The sequence below is a fragment of the Montipora foliosa genome, chromosome 13 (genome assembly GCF_036669935.1).
Source record: "Montipora foliosa isolate CH-2021 chromosome 13, ASM3666993v2, whole genome shotgun sequence".
Taxonomy (NCBI): domain Eukaryota; kingdom Metazoa; phylum Cnidaria; class Anthozoa; order Scleractinia; family Acroporidae; genus Montipora; species Montipora foliosa.
Window position 1 is genome coordinate 35,038,421 of NC_090881.1, and position 15,000 is coordinate 35,053,420.

At 39.7% G+C, this 15,000-nt stretch overlaps 1 protein-coding gene across 6 annotated transcripts in view; it reads left to right on the forward strand.

Annotated features, from left to right (window-relative positions):
- Positions 1-3,584: 3,584 nt before the first annotated feature.
- LOC137982073 (uncharacterized) overlaps positions 3,585-15,000 on the forward strand; it is a 38,191-nt gene continuing 26,775 nt past the window's right edge. For 3 of the 6 annotated variants that reach the window (XM_068829103.1, XM_068829108.1, XM_068829109.1), the window contains exons 1-2: positions 6,675-7,058; positions 11,059-12,315. In XM_068829103.1, coding sequence (XP_068685204.1) covers positions 11,112-12,315 — 1,204 coding nt within the window. In that variant the 5' untranslated portion in view covers positions 6,675-7,058; positions 11,059-11,111. Of the gene's footprint in view, positions 3,910-6,674; positions 7,059-10,473; positions 10,708-11,058; positions 12,316-15,000 lie in introns of those variants that run through there. The other 3 variants (XM_068829106.1, XM_068829107.1, XM_068829104.1) reach the window with 3 other exon arrangements.

Consider the following 15,000-nt stretch of genomic DNA (forward strand, 5'->3'; position numbering starts at 1 on the left):
GCAACAGAATTTGATCAAATTTGAGCCCTTTTTCTCATCATTTTGGGCAACATTTGAGCTCTTTCTTCGTATTTTGGGCAAGTTTGGAGCAACATTAAGTCTTCAAGGAAAGTACTTGGCAATTCGGGTTTCTCTTAAGCCTGGCCACTAGCGACGCAAGTATAGCATTTCATTAACATCAACCGCGGCTTCCGCCATTTTGTCACCACAGTGAAGTTATTGTTATGTAGTTTACCCATTACTCGACCCTAGTCGCTGTGCAACTTAACGTTAACCAAGAATTACTTTTAAACAACACATCTCAAAGCATTGTAACCAAAAATTGTCTGTCGAGCATACATAATTTAAGTTACAAACAGCACATGTAAACTTTGAAAAACTGTTAAGCTGAACATTTCCCCCCAAGAGAGACAAAATTATCAATCTGTTTTTTGGTTGGTTAATTTCATTTTGATCAAATTCCAATGATCGATATCATATGGCGATGGCAAAATCCTGAGCGAAGCTTGAAAATCGAGCAGGATTTTGAGGTTGCAGAGCCGTGTAAATGCGATGATTTTTGGCACCATGCTAGCAAATTTATCGACTTCTCACAAGGCTGGGAGGCAAGCGACCTTTGGAAGTGGGAGAAATTCGGCTAAATTCTGGAGCGACTCGGTTGTCAGCGGTCTTGGAAGCTGCACGCCCAAGCAGGCGCCTTGAGGGGAAGTAAGGACTTGTATGTGGAGACAATACCTGAGACCTGAGAAGATAATTTTACAAAAAAAAATTCTCAATTAAAAAGCTTAACCTTAACCTTGTGGATCGATTCCTTCCTTTGAGTTTTTTTTTCCAGATTTCAGATTCTTTGAGGTTTTTTTTTCCAGATTCGACGCTAATTGAGCCATTATCAGTTCTGCGGTTGTCAACGGTCATAATGAAATACCAAGGGTAAACACTGAATTTTCACTAGCAGATCGAATCAATGGAGTCATGCACTTGTCATCGGCTTCCCCGAGGGGGGGACCCCGGGCTGATGTGGGGACTTTGCTAATTGTGCATTTCAAAGTTCTTGTATTTCCCCACCCGTGGGGGATTTTTTCCTTGCAAAGTCCCCAGTATTTGGCGTAGCCAAGCACCCAGCTGGATTTGAAGATGAACTTCAGAACTTTATTTTGGTTCTTTGAACAGTTAGCAAACACTCGGACTTTGCATCCTGATGAAAATTGAACTTTAATTATTTTTTCTTGAATACTACATTAGCTGCTCACAGTCTGGTGAAAATTTCAACTTTTCTTCCCGTCCTAAATTCCTCTGATTCTGTTTTAAATCTATCTCCGCACTGATGAAGAACAAGGGAAAACACACTATCATGATGGTTCATTGCTGCTTCTAAACACAACGTTCTTAAGTTTCCTGACTACTCTGAACGGTTGCTGTGATGCTTCAGAAATTAACATTCTTGTGAAAATTTTTAAAAAAATCAACTTTTTCTATCCTTAACAAAAGTAGCCTGATAAGAGAGTTAAATAAAAACAATCACTATAAAAGATATTATCTAATGTGTCATGGAAAAAAATCATTACTGGTGCACAATTAAAACTTATATTAAAGCTTTTATTACTTGAATAAATTCATAAGAGGTAGCAAGGTCAATTTTTTCATTGAAACTCTATATCACAGAACAACAACATACACCTGAAAACAACTCAAAGAGACTATTGATAGATACAGCTCTAAAACTGATGTCCTTTCAAAACAGAACAATTGAGAAGGACGATCCAAGTTGATTCATTCAGTATTAAAGCGATACCACTTCTATTGTATCACCAACAAAAGACGACCTGTTGACCTTTAACAGTGACCTCTATAAACAATAATATATACACAGGGGAATTTTAAAGTTGCTTATGCCGACAAATACGTACAAATTTTCTCCGCCATCGATCGAGCGAACAATCGATGGTTTCCAATCTCCTCTCAGTTGAACAGAGGCGAAGTCCTCACATTCTCCCCGAGAGTAGGGCATTCAAAAATCTAAGTCCCCACATTTCCCCCACCACAAGGGCAGAAATTTGTTGCAAAGTCCCCATAAAGTCCCCGTATTCTCTTACATCAGCCCGGGGTCCCCCCTCGGGGAAGCCGATGACAAGGGCATTAATATTCCCGGTTAAAATGTTCCCACGGCCACAAATCCTCTGTAGGATTCAAGGGTAAGGATTTTTCACTTCAATCCGCTAGCAGCGCAATTGAAGCCCTGCAAGCGACGCCAGGCAGACGGCAACGACGACGCTACAAAACAATAGGTTTAGTGAGCAAAAACAATGGCTCTGCACGCTCTGCACGTGCGTTTTACATTTTGGTACATTTCTTTGCCGTCATCTCCTAAATGACGACGTGAAATGAACAAATTCAAGGTTCTGTGGAGGACGTTAGCACATGACGATGAATTTTCAGTTCTCTCTGTACGCGTCCAACCCACTCATACCAGTTTAATTCCTCAACAGTTATTACACATTTTTAACGCGAAACGACATGAAATAGTTTTGTACTTATATGAATAACGTGAACTCGTATTTTTAAATGAAGTCCTCGTAGCCGTCGTCGTCCTCGTTTCGTAAGCTCCCTAGTGTCCTAAACGAAACGACGAAACGATGGAAAGAGCCTCACGAACTTTGAAGACGACACGGGGACCGTTAAGTTCGGTTTGGTAACGAGTCTTTGTTTGTCGTCCCTGACGACGTTACTAAACAAAAACTCGTTACCAAACCGAACTCAACGGTCGCCGTGTCGTCTTCAAAGTTCGTGAGGTTCTTTTCCATCGATTTATCGTTTCCTTTGGGACAATAACAACCGCCTGACGTCGCTGGATTGAAATGAAAGAAAAACTTTTCCCTTTGCATTGAATTCCACAGTGGCTTTGTGGCCGTGGGAACATTTTAACTAGGAATATTTGACTCCATTTGGTGGTAGGCCTTGGCGGATTGTGCTAGCATAATGGCATAATTGGAGCAAAAAAGCATAATTTTTTAAACGAGCACTGCCACTGCATAATTAGCAAATTTTAGCACTTTTTGGAGCATAAATTCATAAAATTTAGTAAGTATGGTGTATTTTCTATAGAAATAAGTTAAATTTAGGTAGTATGTCCTCTTTTGGCGAATTCTGCACGCGCGGTTAACCTTTAGGAGGAGTCTGGTACTCTGGATCCCCATCCGGCTTCACGTGGGGATTGTGTAAGCTAGCATAAACATTCTTTTGTTTTTATTCAAATAAGCCCTTGATGCCTCGTTCTTAAGCTTAAAATTCAAAAGAATATATTTTATCTTGAACGAGGCAACAAGGGCCAATTTGTATCCGCATAAATTAGCGGCCATTTTGGAATAAGGTGTATACGACTCCGTTTTTGCGCGCCCATTCTCGTCCCCAGAGCCTCCGTTTCTTTTGGTCACGTGGTCAACGACATTTTTAAGCCTGAAGACGAGTGGCTCTGGGGACGAGAAAATGTTGCGCGCCTACTGTACAGAATATACGTCATTATTTGCATAATTTTGGGAAATCTGGCATAATTTTGGCATAATTTCGCTAAATTTCGAGCACTGCTTGTAGCTTAATATGCCACTTTTAGGAGCACAATCCGCCAAGTCCTATTTGACGGGCTCGTGAGATTCAGGTCCCAGGTCTCAGGTCTCAGGTCTCAGGTCTTGTCTTCCCAAACAAATCCTTATATCCCTTCACACTGAGCTACGGGTGTTTGTATGGATGTGACGACGAGTCTAGACAGCTTATTGCAGTCCCTGACCGCCCGCTTTGGTCACGCAAGAACCTTGGAAGGGACTGAGCAGTCTACGACAAGTGAGATCTGAAGCGGAAATGGAGCGGCGTCCCAAAAACACATCAAATGACTCAGGACAACGCAGAAAATAGTGGGTGAGTGAACTTTATTTATCTGGCAGTCCATAAAATGAATTTTCGAAAAGAAACATCGCGATTTGAAGTCTTTATGGAAAAATTTCTTCTATCAGTTGAATCGGCCGTTACGACAATCTCAAAATTATGGCGTTATATCCCCGCCAAAATTAAACTTCGCATTTTATGTTTGTTTCACATTTCATTGTTGGTCTTACCGATTCGACGTTCGAGTTCCACATTTCGACTTCTACATTCGAGTTTCATAATTCTACGTTCGAGTTCACAATTCTACATTCGAATTGCACGTGCACAATTGCAATTCTACATTCTACATTCGAGTTCACAAAATATTGCGAGTTTCTCTTTGCAACATTTACTCTCGGAAGCGCTGTACTGCTTATTCATCATTCAACGTGCAAGTCTTATCATTTTATGCATGTTTTATGCATGTTTTGCATGATTGATTTTTCCTCTTACTCGAACAGCCTCTTCGATAGAAAAATCGCTGTACATACGAGGGGGCGGAAAATTCGTAACGCAGTGAATCAGATACTTACTGCCCTGGAAAAACTTGACAGATCCAATGAAGGTTGATGGGTTAGTTTTGGGATGTTCCTGGGAATTCCACTGGGCAAGATTTCCGCACAGGTCCCTACTTCATTATGCATACGCTCCTTTGTTTCAAGAGAACAAGGAACTTGTAAGTGTGCTACACGGGGCATGAAGGAAAAGCAGAGATCACAGATCATAGCAACCCTGGATAAAGTCGTAATTAGGGTTGTGTTTCAAGAGTAGTAAAATAGGGATCTCTGAACTCTAGGCTCGATTGTAGGTGCTCGGCACGGCATGTGTATATAATTACTTATAATTGTGCTGTAAAATAGTCAGCCAGAATTCAAAATAAATATCATTTTCAAGGTGTGAATTAGCAACTTGACATGTTAGCTCCATGGTCATAAATGGGGACAAGTAATCCAGAGGTTTACAGTGGGTAAAGTGGGATCTGAAAAAAAAAGGACAGGACGAAGGGATAGAAAGAGGAAAGCTGGGACAAAAAGGAGCAACGGTGTGAGCAATGTGGACAAAGAAGAGAGAGAGAGGGAGGGAGAAAGGGAGAGGGAGAGAAAAAAAGAAATCCATTTTTATTCATCCTGTAAGTACAAATCAGCCATGAATATATTTGATTCCCTTGGGTGTATGTATTGTTCTTCTAAAGAGTATTGCATAATTAATTTATTCTACATACATACTGAAGTAGGGACCTGTACAGAAATCATTCCATTTCACTTTTCTATGGAGAAAAGGTTAGATCAAAGGCGGTTACGAGAAAACAAATAATGGAAGATTTTTGTGGCTGTCACAGTGATCGTTGACAGTAAACTCTCCACTAACGGACGTGAATTAAGCCATTATCAGTTCCTCGGTTGTTAACTAATTTGCATATGTTAGTTTATATTTGATAAGAGAGTTGTTTTCATTTAGATGACAAGAATTTTTAGCCATTTTGTATTTCAAGTGTTCTTTCTTGCATCTCAGAAAATATTTATTTAGTCAGTCTAGTGTAAAATGAAGTTTATTTGGGAAGCCCCAATGATATTTCTTTGAGCTTATCTACTGTGCATTTAGGTGAATTTTTGTGCTCTTGATCAAAATTAATTTAATTCATGCAACAATTATTTTCAATCAAGAAGCTATTTCAACAAGGAGCTATTTAAAAAAGAAATAGTGTTTCATGTCATGTGTCAAATTTACTGACTACGTTTACATTACCAATTAGCATGGAAAGCGATAACTTTGGACTTTTCAACAGTCTATCGCTTATCAAAATCAAAATTTCCATTGCTTTTGTCTTCGTCACATTTATATCTTGCCATACTTCATGTTCACATGGTCATGAAGGGTAAGACTAATACACCTGTCAATGTTTAGCCCCAGGGGAGAAGGGCTGGGCATACCCAGGGGATTTGACTCAATCTCCTCTCCCGTGGCTGGGGAATAGTAGGAAATTTGACAAAATTAATGATCCCGAGGGTGGGGATGTTTGACAAGGTCGTGCAAGAGCTTGGAACCTAGCTTTAAGCCCGCTATCTTAAACATTACCCAGAAGACTTTGGGATTGAGGTTGAGTATCAGATTGCCCTCTATTTTGCCACCTTAGAGTACCGTAAACGCCCATGTATAAGTCGCACTTTTTTTCACAAAATTGAAGCCATAAATCAAGGGTGCGGCTTATTCATGGATACATCTGTGTTTGGAGTTTTAAAAAACCTAATTAATATTCATACAACTTCTGAAGATCTCAGTAACGAAACATAAAAGAAACTGAGAGCATGTTGCTGTTGTTCATTGACTTTTTAATGAGTGGTGGCTCCTAAAGGAGCTGTTTGTGTCTTCGAGTGTTTATTGGCGAATCTTGCTCTCCAAGAGTTCTTTCAAGCGATTAATTTTCGCTTTACTGGAACAAGTAAACCAACCTACAAGGAATCTCCATTCCTCCGCACAGCTGTTTGCAGTGACGTCTTCGGCCAGTCACTTCCACGCATATCTTTCCACCACGTGCGAAAAGAGGTAAATGGCCAACTGTTTCGTTTTCCTTGACCACCTTCTCGGCAAATTTGTCGACTACATTATCAAGCCCCTGTTCTGCATGAATTTTTTCGGCTATTGCGGGTTTCCAAACATCTTTACAGACGTGGTCATGATACCCAGGCCCTGGCCCAGACTCCTCCCCACATTTAAAGCTTGGCTACTAAGCATTCCTTCGTATTTCCATTTTATGGTGAAACCTTGATTGTTTGTCCTTGTTGGTTTATAGCAATAGCACGTTACTGGAACTTTAAACTTTATTGTGCTACATTTTTTTTCCAAAATGTGCGCTTCTAAATTCGGGGTGCGGCTTATCTACGGATGCGGCTTATACATGGACGTTTACGGTTGTTAAATTTTGTTGAGCTGGAACGTCATAAAAACCCTGGGAAAAAACTCTTCGATTTTTGGAGAAATGCCCTTGTTCAAGGCTTGGGTTGTTACAGTAGAAGACAGAAAAGAAAGGCTGTGGTAGCGAGTGGTTAGGCCTCATCAGTACCGTGTTGACTTCTGTGACAGTACCAATGACATTGCGTGGATTAGTGCCCCCTCTATGTTGCAGAGGATTTCATGAAGTTGAGGTTGGGAAGTTTATTGTGTAGGGCAGGGCTTGAAATTGCGACTCACTGGTTGCCAATGCGACCAAAAATTGAGTGCTGGCGACTAGATTTTCAGAACTGGTCGCCAGCTGGCGAATCACATTTTGTCTGATAACCCAGGATAAACAGTAGACAACTTTTGTATTTGAATCCTTATATGATGAAATCATTCGGAACTGGTAGCTAAAACACGACTCACCTTTCTTTCCCCATTAAAATAATGTATAAATACTACAAGAAAATCTGTTTCTCACATTGTTAATTAATAGCACAAATGTACTTCGATCACCGCGTTTACTAGATGCCATATTGTTTCAGCGGCTTCATGGGGTCATGGGTGCACTTAAACATTGCATGCTTCTTGCCGGTTACGTGAATTTTGTGCCTAGAATACGAAGATTCAGCAAGAGGGTTAATTGAAAATTTAATTCCATCGTCAGTTGTGAATGCTGAAAACGTAGATTTAGCCATATTACCGAAGGACCTCCTCGGAACTAGCTTGATATTGATATTATACTGATAATGAACCTGGACATCACATAATGAGTTTGAAATTTGCATGGAACCTTCAAAAAGCAACCTGTACCCTTAACGTAAAGTGGGTTAGAGAACTTGTCCCCTCTGTTAGAAAGCGGACACCTGCAAAACTGACTGCACAAGGTGATTAATAAATGGAGATAAACATTGGTAGAAAAGTATGTTAAGAAACCAAGTTCCTCTGATTCTAGAGGCTACTGAAACCGTAACAAGCCGCTCCTTTTATTTTATCTCGGTCGGAGACTGGTACGAGCATTGTGGTTGTGTGGGGGCCTAAGCTGAGCAATTGTAGTATTTTGTTTAATCGGGATAAAGGTAAGTTGCTTGCCACGCAAGCAACTACGTTTTGAAGAGGTGAAAGGATAAAGGACCCATGTTTGCCTTGCTATGGAAAACACGGACTGTGCTTCGCTCCATTTCAAATAACCGTAAAGAAATTCATCACCAAACTAAAGACAAAGCCGAAAACAACAATGGCTTTAGAGATCTTTCTCGTGCTGGGTTTTTTTTTGTGCTATTTAATAATTATGACTTTCCTTGCATGCAAAGTTGGCGACCAAAATTTATGATCTGGCGACCAAATTTTCCCCATTAGTTGCCAGCTGGCACCAGAGCAAAAAAGTTAATTTCAAGCCCTGTAGGGATGTATGCATTCAAAATTATTTCAGGGGCTTTAAACATACATGATCACGTGTTTAACCCCAGGTAAGGGGTATTTGACACCAGCATTGTGGCCCATAGGCAAGGAATTTGACATGAAAATAGGCTGAAATGTCAAATTCCCTTGTGTATACCTAGCTCCCTCCCTTGGTGCTAAACATTGACAGGTGCATAATCTGTGGAAATGCAGACTGTGGTACTGGTGGAACCTAGAGAAATGACTGTTGTTATTAAAACCACGTGATTGACATTAATGTTTGTTAAATATCGACTGTACCTGCTGACTAGCTGTGATCTGCATATTTGCACCATCTGATTTAAGTTAGCCGATTAACTGGTGGATTGCGTGACAAGTCAACATAACAATGACCATCTGCTCAATTCCCTCCTTCCGCTGTCAGACGCTCAGAGTGCACGCTTGAACTTGTGGTGAAAATTAAAGAAGTTGTAAGGAAACTTGAAAATGATCAACATGTCAGCCTCAAAGCAAGTGTCTCTCAATTCCCTTTTATTTTCATCAATTTTTCTGGTTTTAGTATTTTACTAGTAACCACATGTCTTCTCAGGGGGCTATTTACCTAAGACATCTATCATTGCACTATATTGATATTCGATACCAAAACAATATTGTGTACTATTTGAGCTACATATTACGCAGAGTTATCTTGAATCTTCTGGAAGACAAAACGCAGCTCAGTTGACAATTATACAGCACTATGTTACTGCACAACCACACGTACGCAATGCGTGCCTATTTTTTCCTCTGTGGAAAAGTGGATACTTTAAATATTCACTTCATTTGCTTCTTCTCGGGGATAAGTTTATGTGCAAGGCCTAGGCCAAGATCAGGGAAACCATCCCTCCACCAATGCGCCACGCACTAAATTCTCCATGTAACCACAAGCGATTGATCAAACCAGTGGTAGTTATGGCTGGCAATCATTTGTCCTGAAGTCAAACAGACGCCATGAAACTAAAGAAAGTACATGTATTACAAACATAAAAGGAAAATGAGATGATGACCAGCCAAAGCCAATCTCACCAGTAAATTAAAAAATAACCCTAAACAGACCCAAGTAATGACACGAAAAAGATTTGGAAAACTGGAAACATACAAGACTAACCTTGGCCACTGCCTTAAGAACTGCAGAAAGGTACTAAAACAGGCGCTAAACGAAAGCTATAAAACCAAAACAACTGACAGGCAGCAAAGAGCTTCACGTGACCTGCATGTCGCAAAAAAGATTAAAAAGTACTCAAACTAAGCGGGATCGTCTTTTGAGGTTGTAAAATGAGTTGGTAGATTCAAGGCGTAGCTAGGGGGGTCCTGGGGGTGCCTGTGACCTCCCTTTGTAAGCCTTTTTTTAAAGCAAGCAACCCACAATATTCAGGTGGCAAAAACTCCACAATCTGGTGAATATCCTCTGTTTGACACAGATTGACCCCCCCCCCCCTTTTGAAAAATCCTGGCTACGCCCCTGAGATTGTGGCTGGTCATGCAATCCACCAGTTAATCAGCTAACTTGAATGAGATGGTGCAAAAAAAGATCACAGCTCGAAATGGCACTTGGAATTCGATAATCGGTGGGTTCAGTATATTTTTAACAAACATTAATGTAAATCTCATTGTTTTTGTGTCATGTAGTTTTAATAAAAACAGTTATTTCTCAAGGTTCTGCAGGATTTGCGGTCTGCAGTTCTGTAAAGTACATTGTAGTCTTATCCGTTCATGAATTTGGCTTTGCATCTTGAGGATGTTTAGGTTTTCAAATACAAACTCTAGTTTGATTGGCCACTACACTTCACTGTGTAAATCATTTATCCTGAAGTCATTGAAAATAGATATGTTTCGTCTCTGAGGAATAAAACAAAACTAAGGGTGCGTTCGATTGACCATATTCTGGAAAAGGAATAGATGGAATATGAGTTAGAAATCCTTCGTTTTTGTGAGATTCACATTAAAATTGTCAAATAGCTGGTAAAATGCTACTTTAATTAAACATATTTTTGTAATCCTTGCTGCTTCAAAACGCGCCAAACATACCGTTTTAATCATCACCCCACGTATTCTTATTCCCGAATAGGGTCAATCAAATGCGCCCTAAGTAGTGTTTCATTTCTGGACTGATCAGCTCTGTAGATAAGAAGAAATATATGCCGCATTCAAGCTTGATCCCCTGGACTGTTTCTTCCATCGTAGGAATTACCACGAGTACCTATTGGATTCCTAGGCCTTTTTCTTTGTTATTTTTGGATTGGCCCAGCCAGCATTACCCCTGAGAAAAATCCAGTTTCCACGCCTTCAATACCACCCAACTCAGTGCCCTCTGTTGTTGTGTAACATGTACCACCAGCAACCCAGTTTACGCTCATGGAGCGGCTAGTTTTCAAATAAGAAGAAAGGTTTTTTAGTGTACTTGCACTTACTGGTTTGGTAAGAGACACATTCAAACGTTTTTTTATGTAATGTTAGGTGGTCTTTCTGTGCTCATTAATATCAAGTCTAAACTGTTGGTCAGTATTTTATTTTACCCCATAAACCTCCATGTTTGGATAATAACAAATAGTTGTGATGAAAATTATTTTTGTTGCATTCTTTGCTTGTGCAGTCTAGAAAGTAAATATTGGGCAAATGTTGTGCAAAGATCACACCGTGCACCACCAAGCACCCACCTCCTAAACTTTTGCCAAACTTACCATATACATGTAGTGGGATGAGCATTTGGCTGTAAAATATGGTAAATTCGCTGTTAATACTAAGTGTTTATATTGTAAACCATTTCAGTTGTCCGTTGATTGGAATTGAAGTCAGTGACAAGAGGAGTATCCGTAGAAACAATGGAGATTTTTGCTCAAAGCAAGGAAGCACTACACGTTACTCTTTTAGGGAGTGGATGGAATTCATCGGCTGGGGGATTGTCAACATTTAACAGAGAGTTTGCAATTCAACTGTCCCAACTGCCACATGTCAGAGTTTCTCTGTTGGTCCCAGAGGGTGCTTGTACAGATGAAGACAAAAGGGAAGCCCAAACGTTTGGGATCAGTATTCTTGATGCAAGGAAACAATTAGGTTTCAGTGAACCTCTTGACTGGTTGGGTTTCCCGCCTCAAGAACACAGAACAGATGTTGTTGTGGGCCATGGTGTGAAACTTGGCCGGCAGGTTAAGGTCATAAAACGTTCTCCACAATTCCAAAGCTGTAAATGGGTGCACATGGTACATACTGCTCCAGAAGACCTTGGCAAATATAAGGATTATGATAATCCTACTTCACGGGGTGAACAGAAGCACTGGGATGAGGTTGATCTTTGCAAAGATGCTGACCTTGTTGTTCCAGTGGGACCAAAACTTAAACAGGCTTACTCGTCCTCTTTGCAGGGGTGTAAGAAGGATGAGGTTATTTTTGAAATAGTTCCGGGTCTATTTAATAGGGAATTTGGGGCTTTAGAGCAAAAGGCCACAGTTGAGAGTGATGATTTCATTGTGTTGCTGTGCGGACGTGGAGATGATGAGGACTTTGAGCTGAAGGGATATGACATCGCTGCTAAGGCATTTGCTGATCAATGCCTGAAAGGAAAACGTTATCATCTTCTGTTTGTGGGTGCCCCTGATGGGAAGCAGGATGAGGTCAGGAGAAGATTTCTCGACTTTGGGATTACTGACGAGCAGCTGAAAGTGCGAAAATTTGTACAGAGCCGTGCAGGAATGAGGGATCTCTTTTGTGAGGTCGACCTTGTCATCATGCCTTCAAAATCAGAGGGATTTGGTCTGGTAGCCCTTGAAGCTCTATCAGCTGGTTTACCAATTCTTGTGGGAAGTAATTCGGGATTTGCAAGAGCGTTAGAAAAAGTTGACTTTGGAGACACTTGCATTATTCACTCAAATGAACCTGCCAAATGGGCGAAAGAAATTGAAGGTGTCAGAGCAAAACATAAGAAGCGGCTTTCTGAGATGACCTCCATAAGAGAATCATATAAAGAAATGTTCTGTTGGAAGGAACAGTGTGAAAATCTCGTGGAGAAACTGCGGAAAATGGTTCATGGTATTGTATTTATTTCTGTGTTTTGTTTTTCTGTTCATTTAAGTTATTATTTAGCACAATTAGGATAAATTCTGTTAACCCTATTTACTGTACTGTATAGTGCGCTTTTCTGGTCCTTTGGGATCAAGAGGGTAAAGAAAAGGTGCTGACAATAATAATTGTGACAATAATAACAGTACCGTAAATGTCTGTGTATAAGCCGCATCCGTAGATAAGCCACACCCCCGATTTGGAAGCACAGATTTTGGAAAAAAATAAAAACAATACAGTTTGAAGTTTCAGTAGAGTTGTATTACTACAAACAATCAAGGTTTCGAAACACAGACATAGAAGTTGTGGGTCTCTTTCACATCTTTTAAACTTAAAATGCTCTTTCGATCCGATTTTTCAAGATTATCACTTCGAAACACGCCATAAAGTTGAAATTCCTTCGGCATTGAAAAGAAAACAAACAAGATAGTGCTTAGTAGCCAAGCTAGGGACTGGGTCGAGTAAAGATCTTTTAGATCTTATGACCACGCTTTGAAAATTTATCGGTTTTCTTAGCACAATAGTTGCAACGTAGTGCACATTCCAAAGCAGTCCTTGTTGATTCACTGATTACTGTAGACACAAAATCAACGAATTAATCTGTAGCACAACAACTGACAACGACTACACACAAATTTATTGCACCATCACTTATTGCCGATGTGAAATCTCCAATTGCACCATGGTCTTAATCTGGAACTTTCTTCAGGATATGTATGGGTATGACGGATACGATAATAACACTTTTAACAACTTACAGCTTTCTTTCGTAAAAGTCATGATTAACGTTAATTGTTTTTTTACACGATTGAAGTAGTCACACAAACAAAGTAGTCACACGAGTCACATAATTCAAGAATAAGGTTATCCACGGCTATCTTTAGTATGGTGGTTATTTCCGTTCCAATGAAAGTTGCAACGTCGACAAATTCCATGGATGATGTAATGGCCTTTTTTCTATTCAATACTCGCTTCAAATCAAGCACTTGAATAACAAAAAAAGGCAATATATTTTGTTTTAAATAAAGAGTGGAATATTCATAAAATTCTAAGTACATTAAGGGCCCACAGACGGATTTTATGCACTTTGCTAAGGAAGTGAAATGTTACTTCCGGTGACTGGTGTCATCATATCATGAGCTGACAAGAAAACACACTCACAAGCAAAAGTCACTGCACAAACTGTTGTTTCCATCGAAGGTTTTTCCTCGCCCTTCCTCGCGCTCGTTCTCAGATCAACTGCACATGCGTAAACGAACTGACTTCTGGTTTGAGTAAAGCTAAATTTCCGGTGGTTTTAAATTGAATTAATTTTTTTTTTACATGGCATGTTTCACCCCCAAATTCAGAATATAGCTAAGCATTGATTTTTTAAAATCATCTTTTTTGAAAAATTATGGGTATTTCATTATCGTTTATGTCTTTAAAAAGAACATTTTTCAAAATAAAAAGAAAACCATGCTTGGCTGGATGCAAAAACAAATACAAATTATTAAACCATCGATTAAATACCCAAATTGCGTAGCATGGAGACAAATTTAGAGTTTAATTTAATGGTCACGTGACCATGGGCGTGGTATGATGACGTCATATTTAGGGTCATTGGCTTGCAAAAGTTGGAAACTGACCAAAATAATGCCAAATTCTCTCAAATTACTTAACCATTACATCCATAGCAACGCACCCCACAAAATACGTCAGTGGGCCCTTCACGTTTTAACAGCTTTTGGCGAATAAACATCACAAGAAGATCTTTTAGATCTTATAACCGCACTTTGAAAATTTATCTGTTTCCTTAACACTAAAGTCGCAAAGTAGTGCACATTCCAAAGTGGTCCTTGATGATTCATTGATTACTGTAGACACATAAAATCACCTGGTCAATCTGTAGCACAACAACTGGCAAGAACAACTACACACGATCGTACTGCACTACGACTTTTTACCGTTGTGAAATCTCAGATTGCACCATCAGTCGTAGCCATTATGAAATCTTCAATGACGTAATGGTCTTAATTAATCTGCAACTTTCTTCGGGATATGTATGGGTATGAATGATACGATAATAACACTATTAACAACTTACAGCTTTCTTTCTTAAAAGTCAAGATTAAATTTAATTGGTTTTTTACACGAGTAAAGGGCTAGCAAAGTAGTCACACGAGTCTCATAATTCAAGAATTACATTATCCACGGCTATCTTTAGTACGTTGGTTACAAAAATGTATTTCCCTACCAATGAAAGTTGCAGCGTCGACACATTCCATGGATGACGTAATGGTTTATGTATTCAATACTCGCTTCGAATCAAGCACTTCATTAACATAAAAAGGCAATATATTTCGTTCTAAAATAATAAAGAGTGGAATATTCATAAAATTTTAAATTCGTTAACGTTTTAACAGCGTTTGGCGAATAAACATCATAAGTTGGAAGTCCCACTGACTATATGGCCCAGTGGACCTGAAGAAAGTTCCGACGAAAAAAAATAAACAACTTGCAGAGCAATTGACCGCGCTCGGCCCATGGCCATGCGGTTAAAAGGCATTATTGTTTGCATCATCTCAGTTCCAACATGGAGAAATTTACTTTTGACTCAGCTGTCCGGGAATACCACGTGTATAAAGATGTTTGGAAACCAGCAATAGGCAAAAA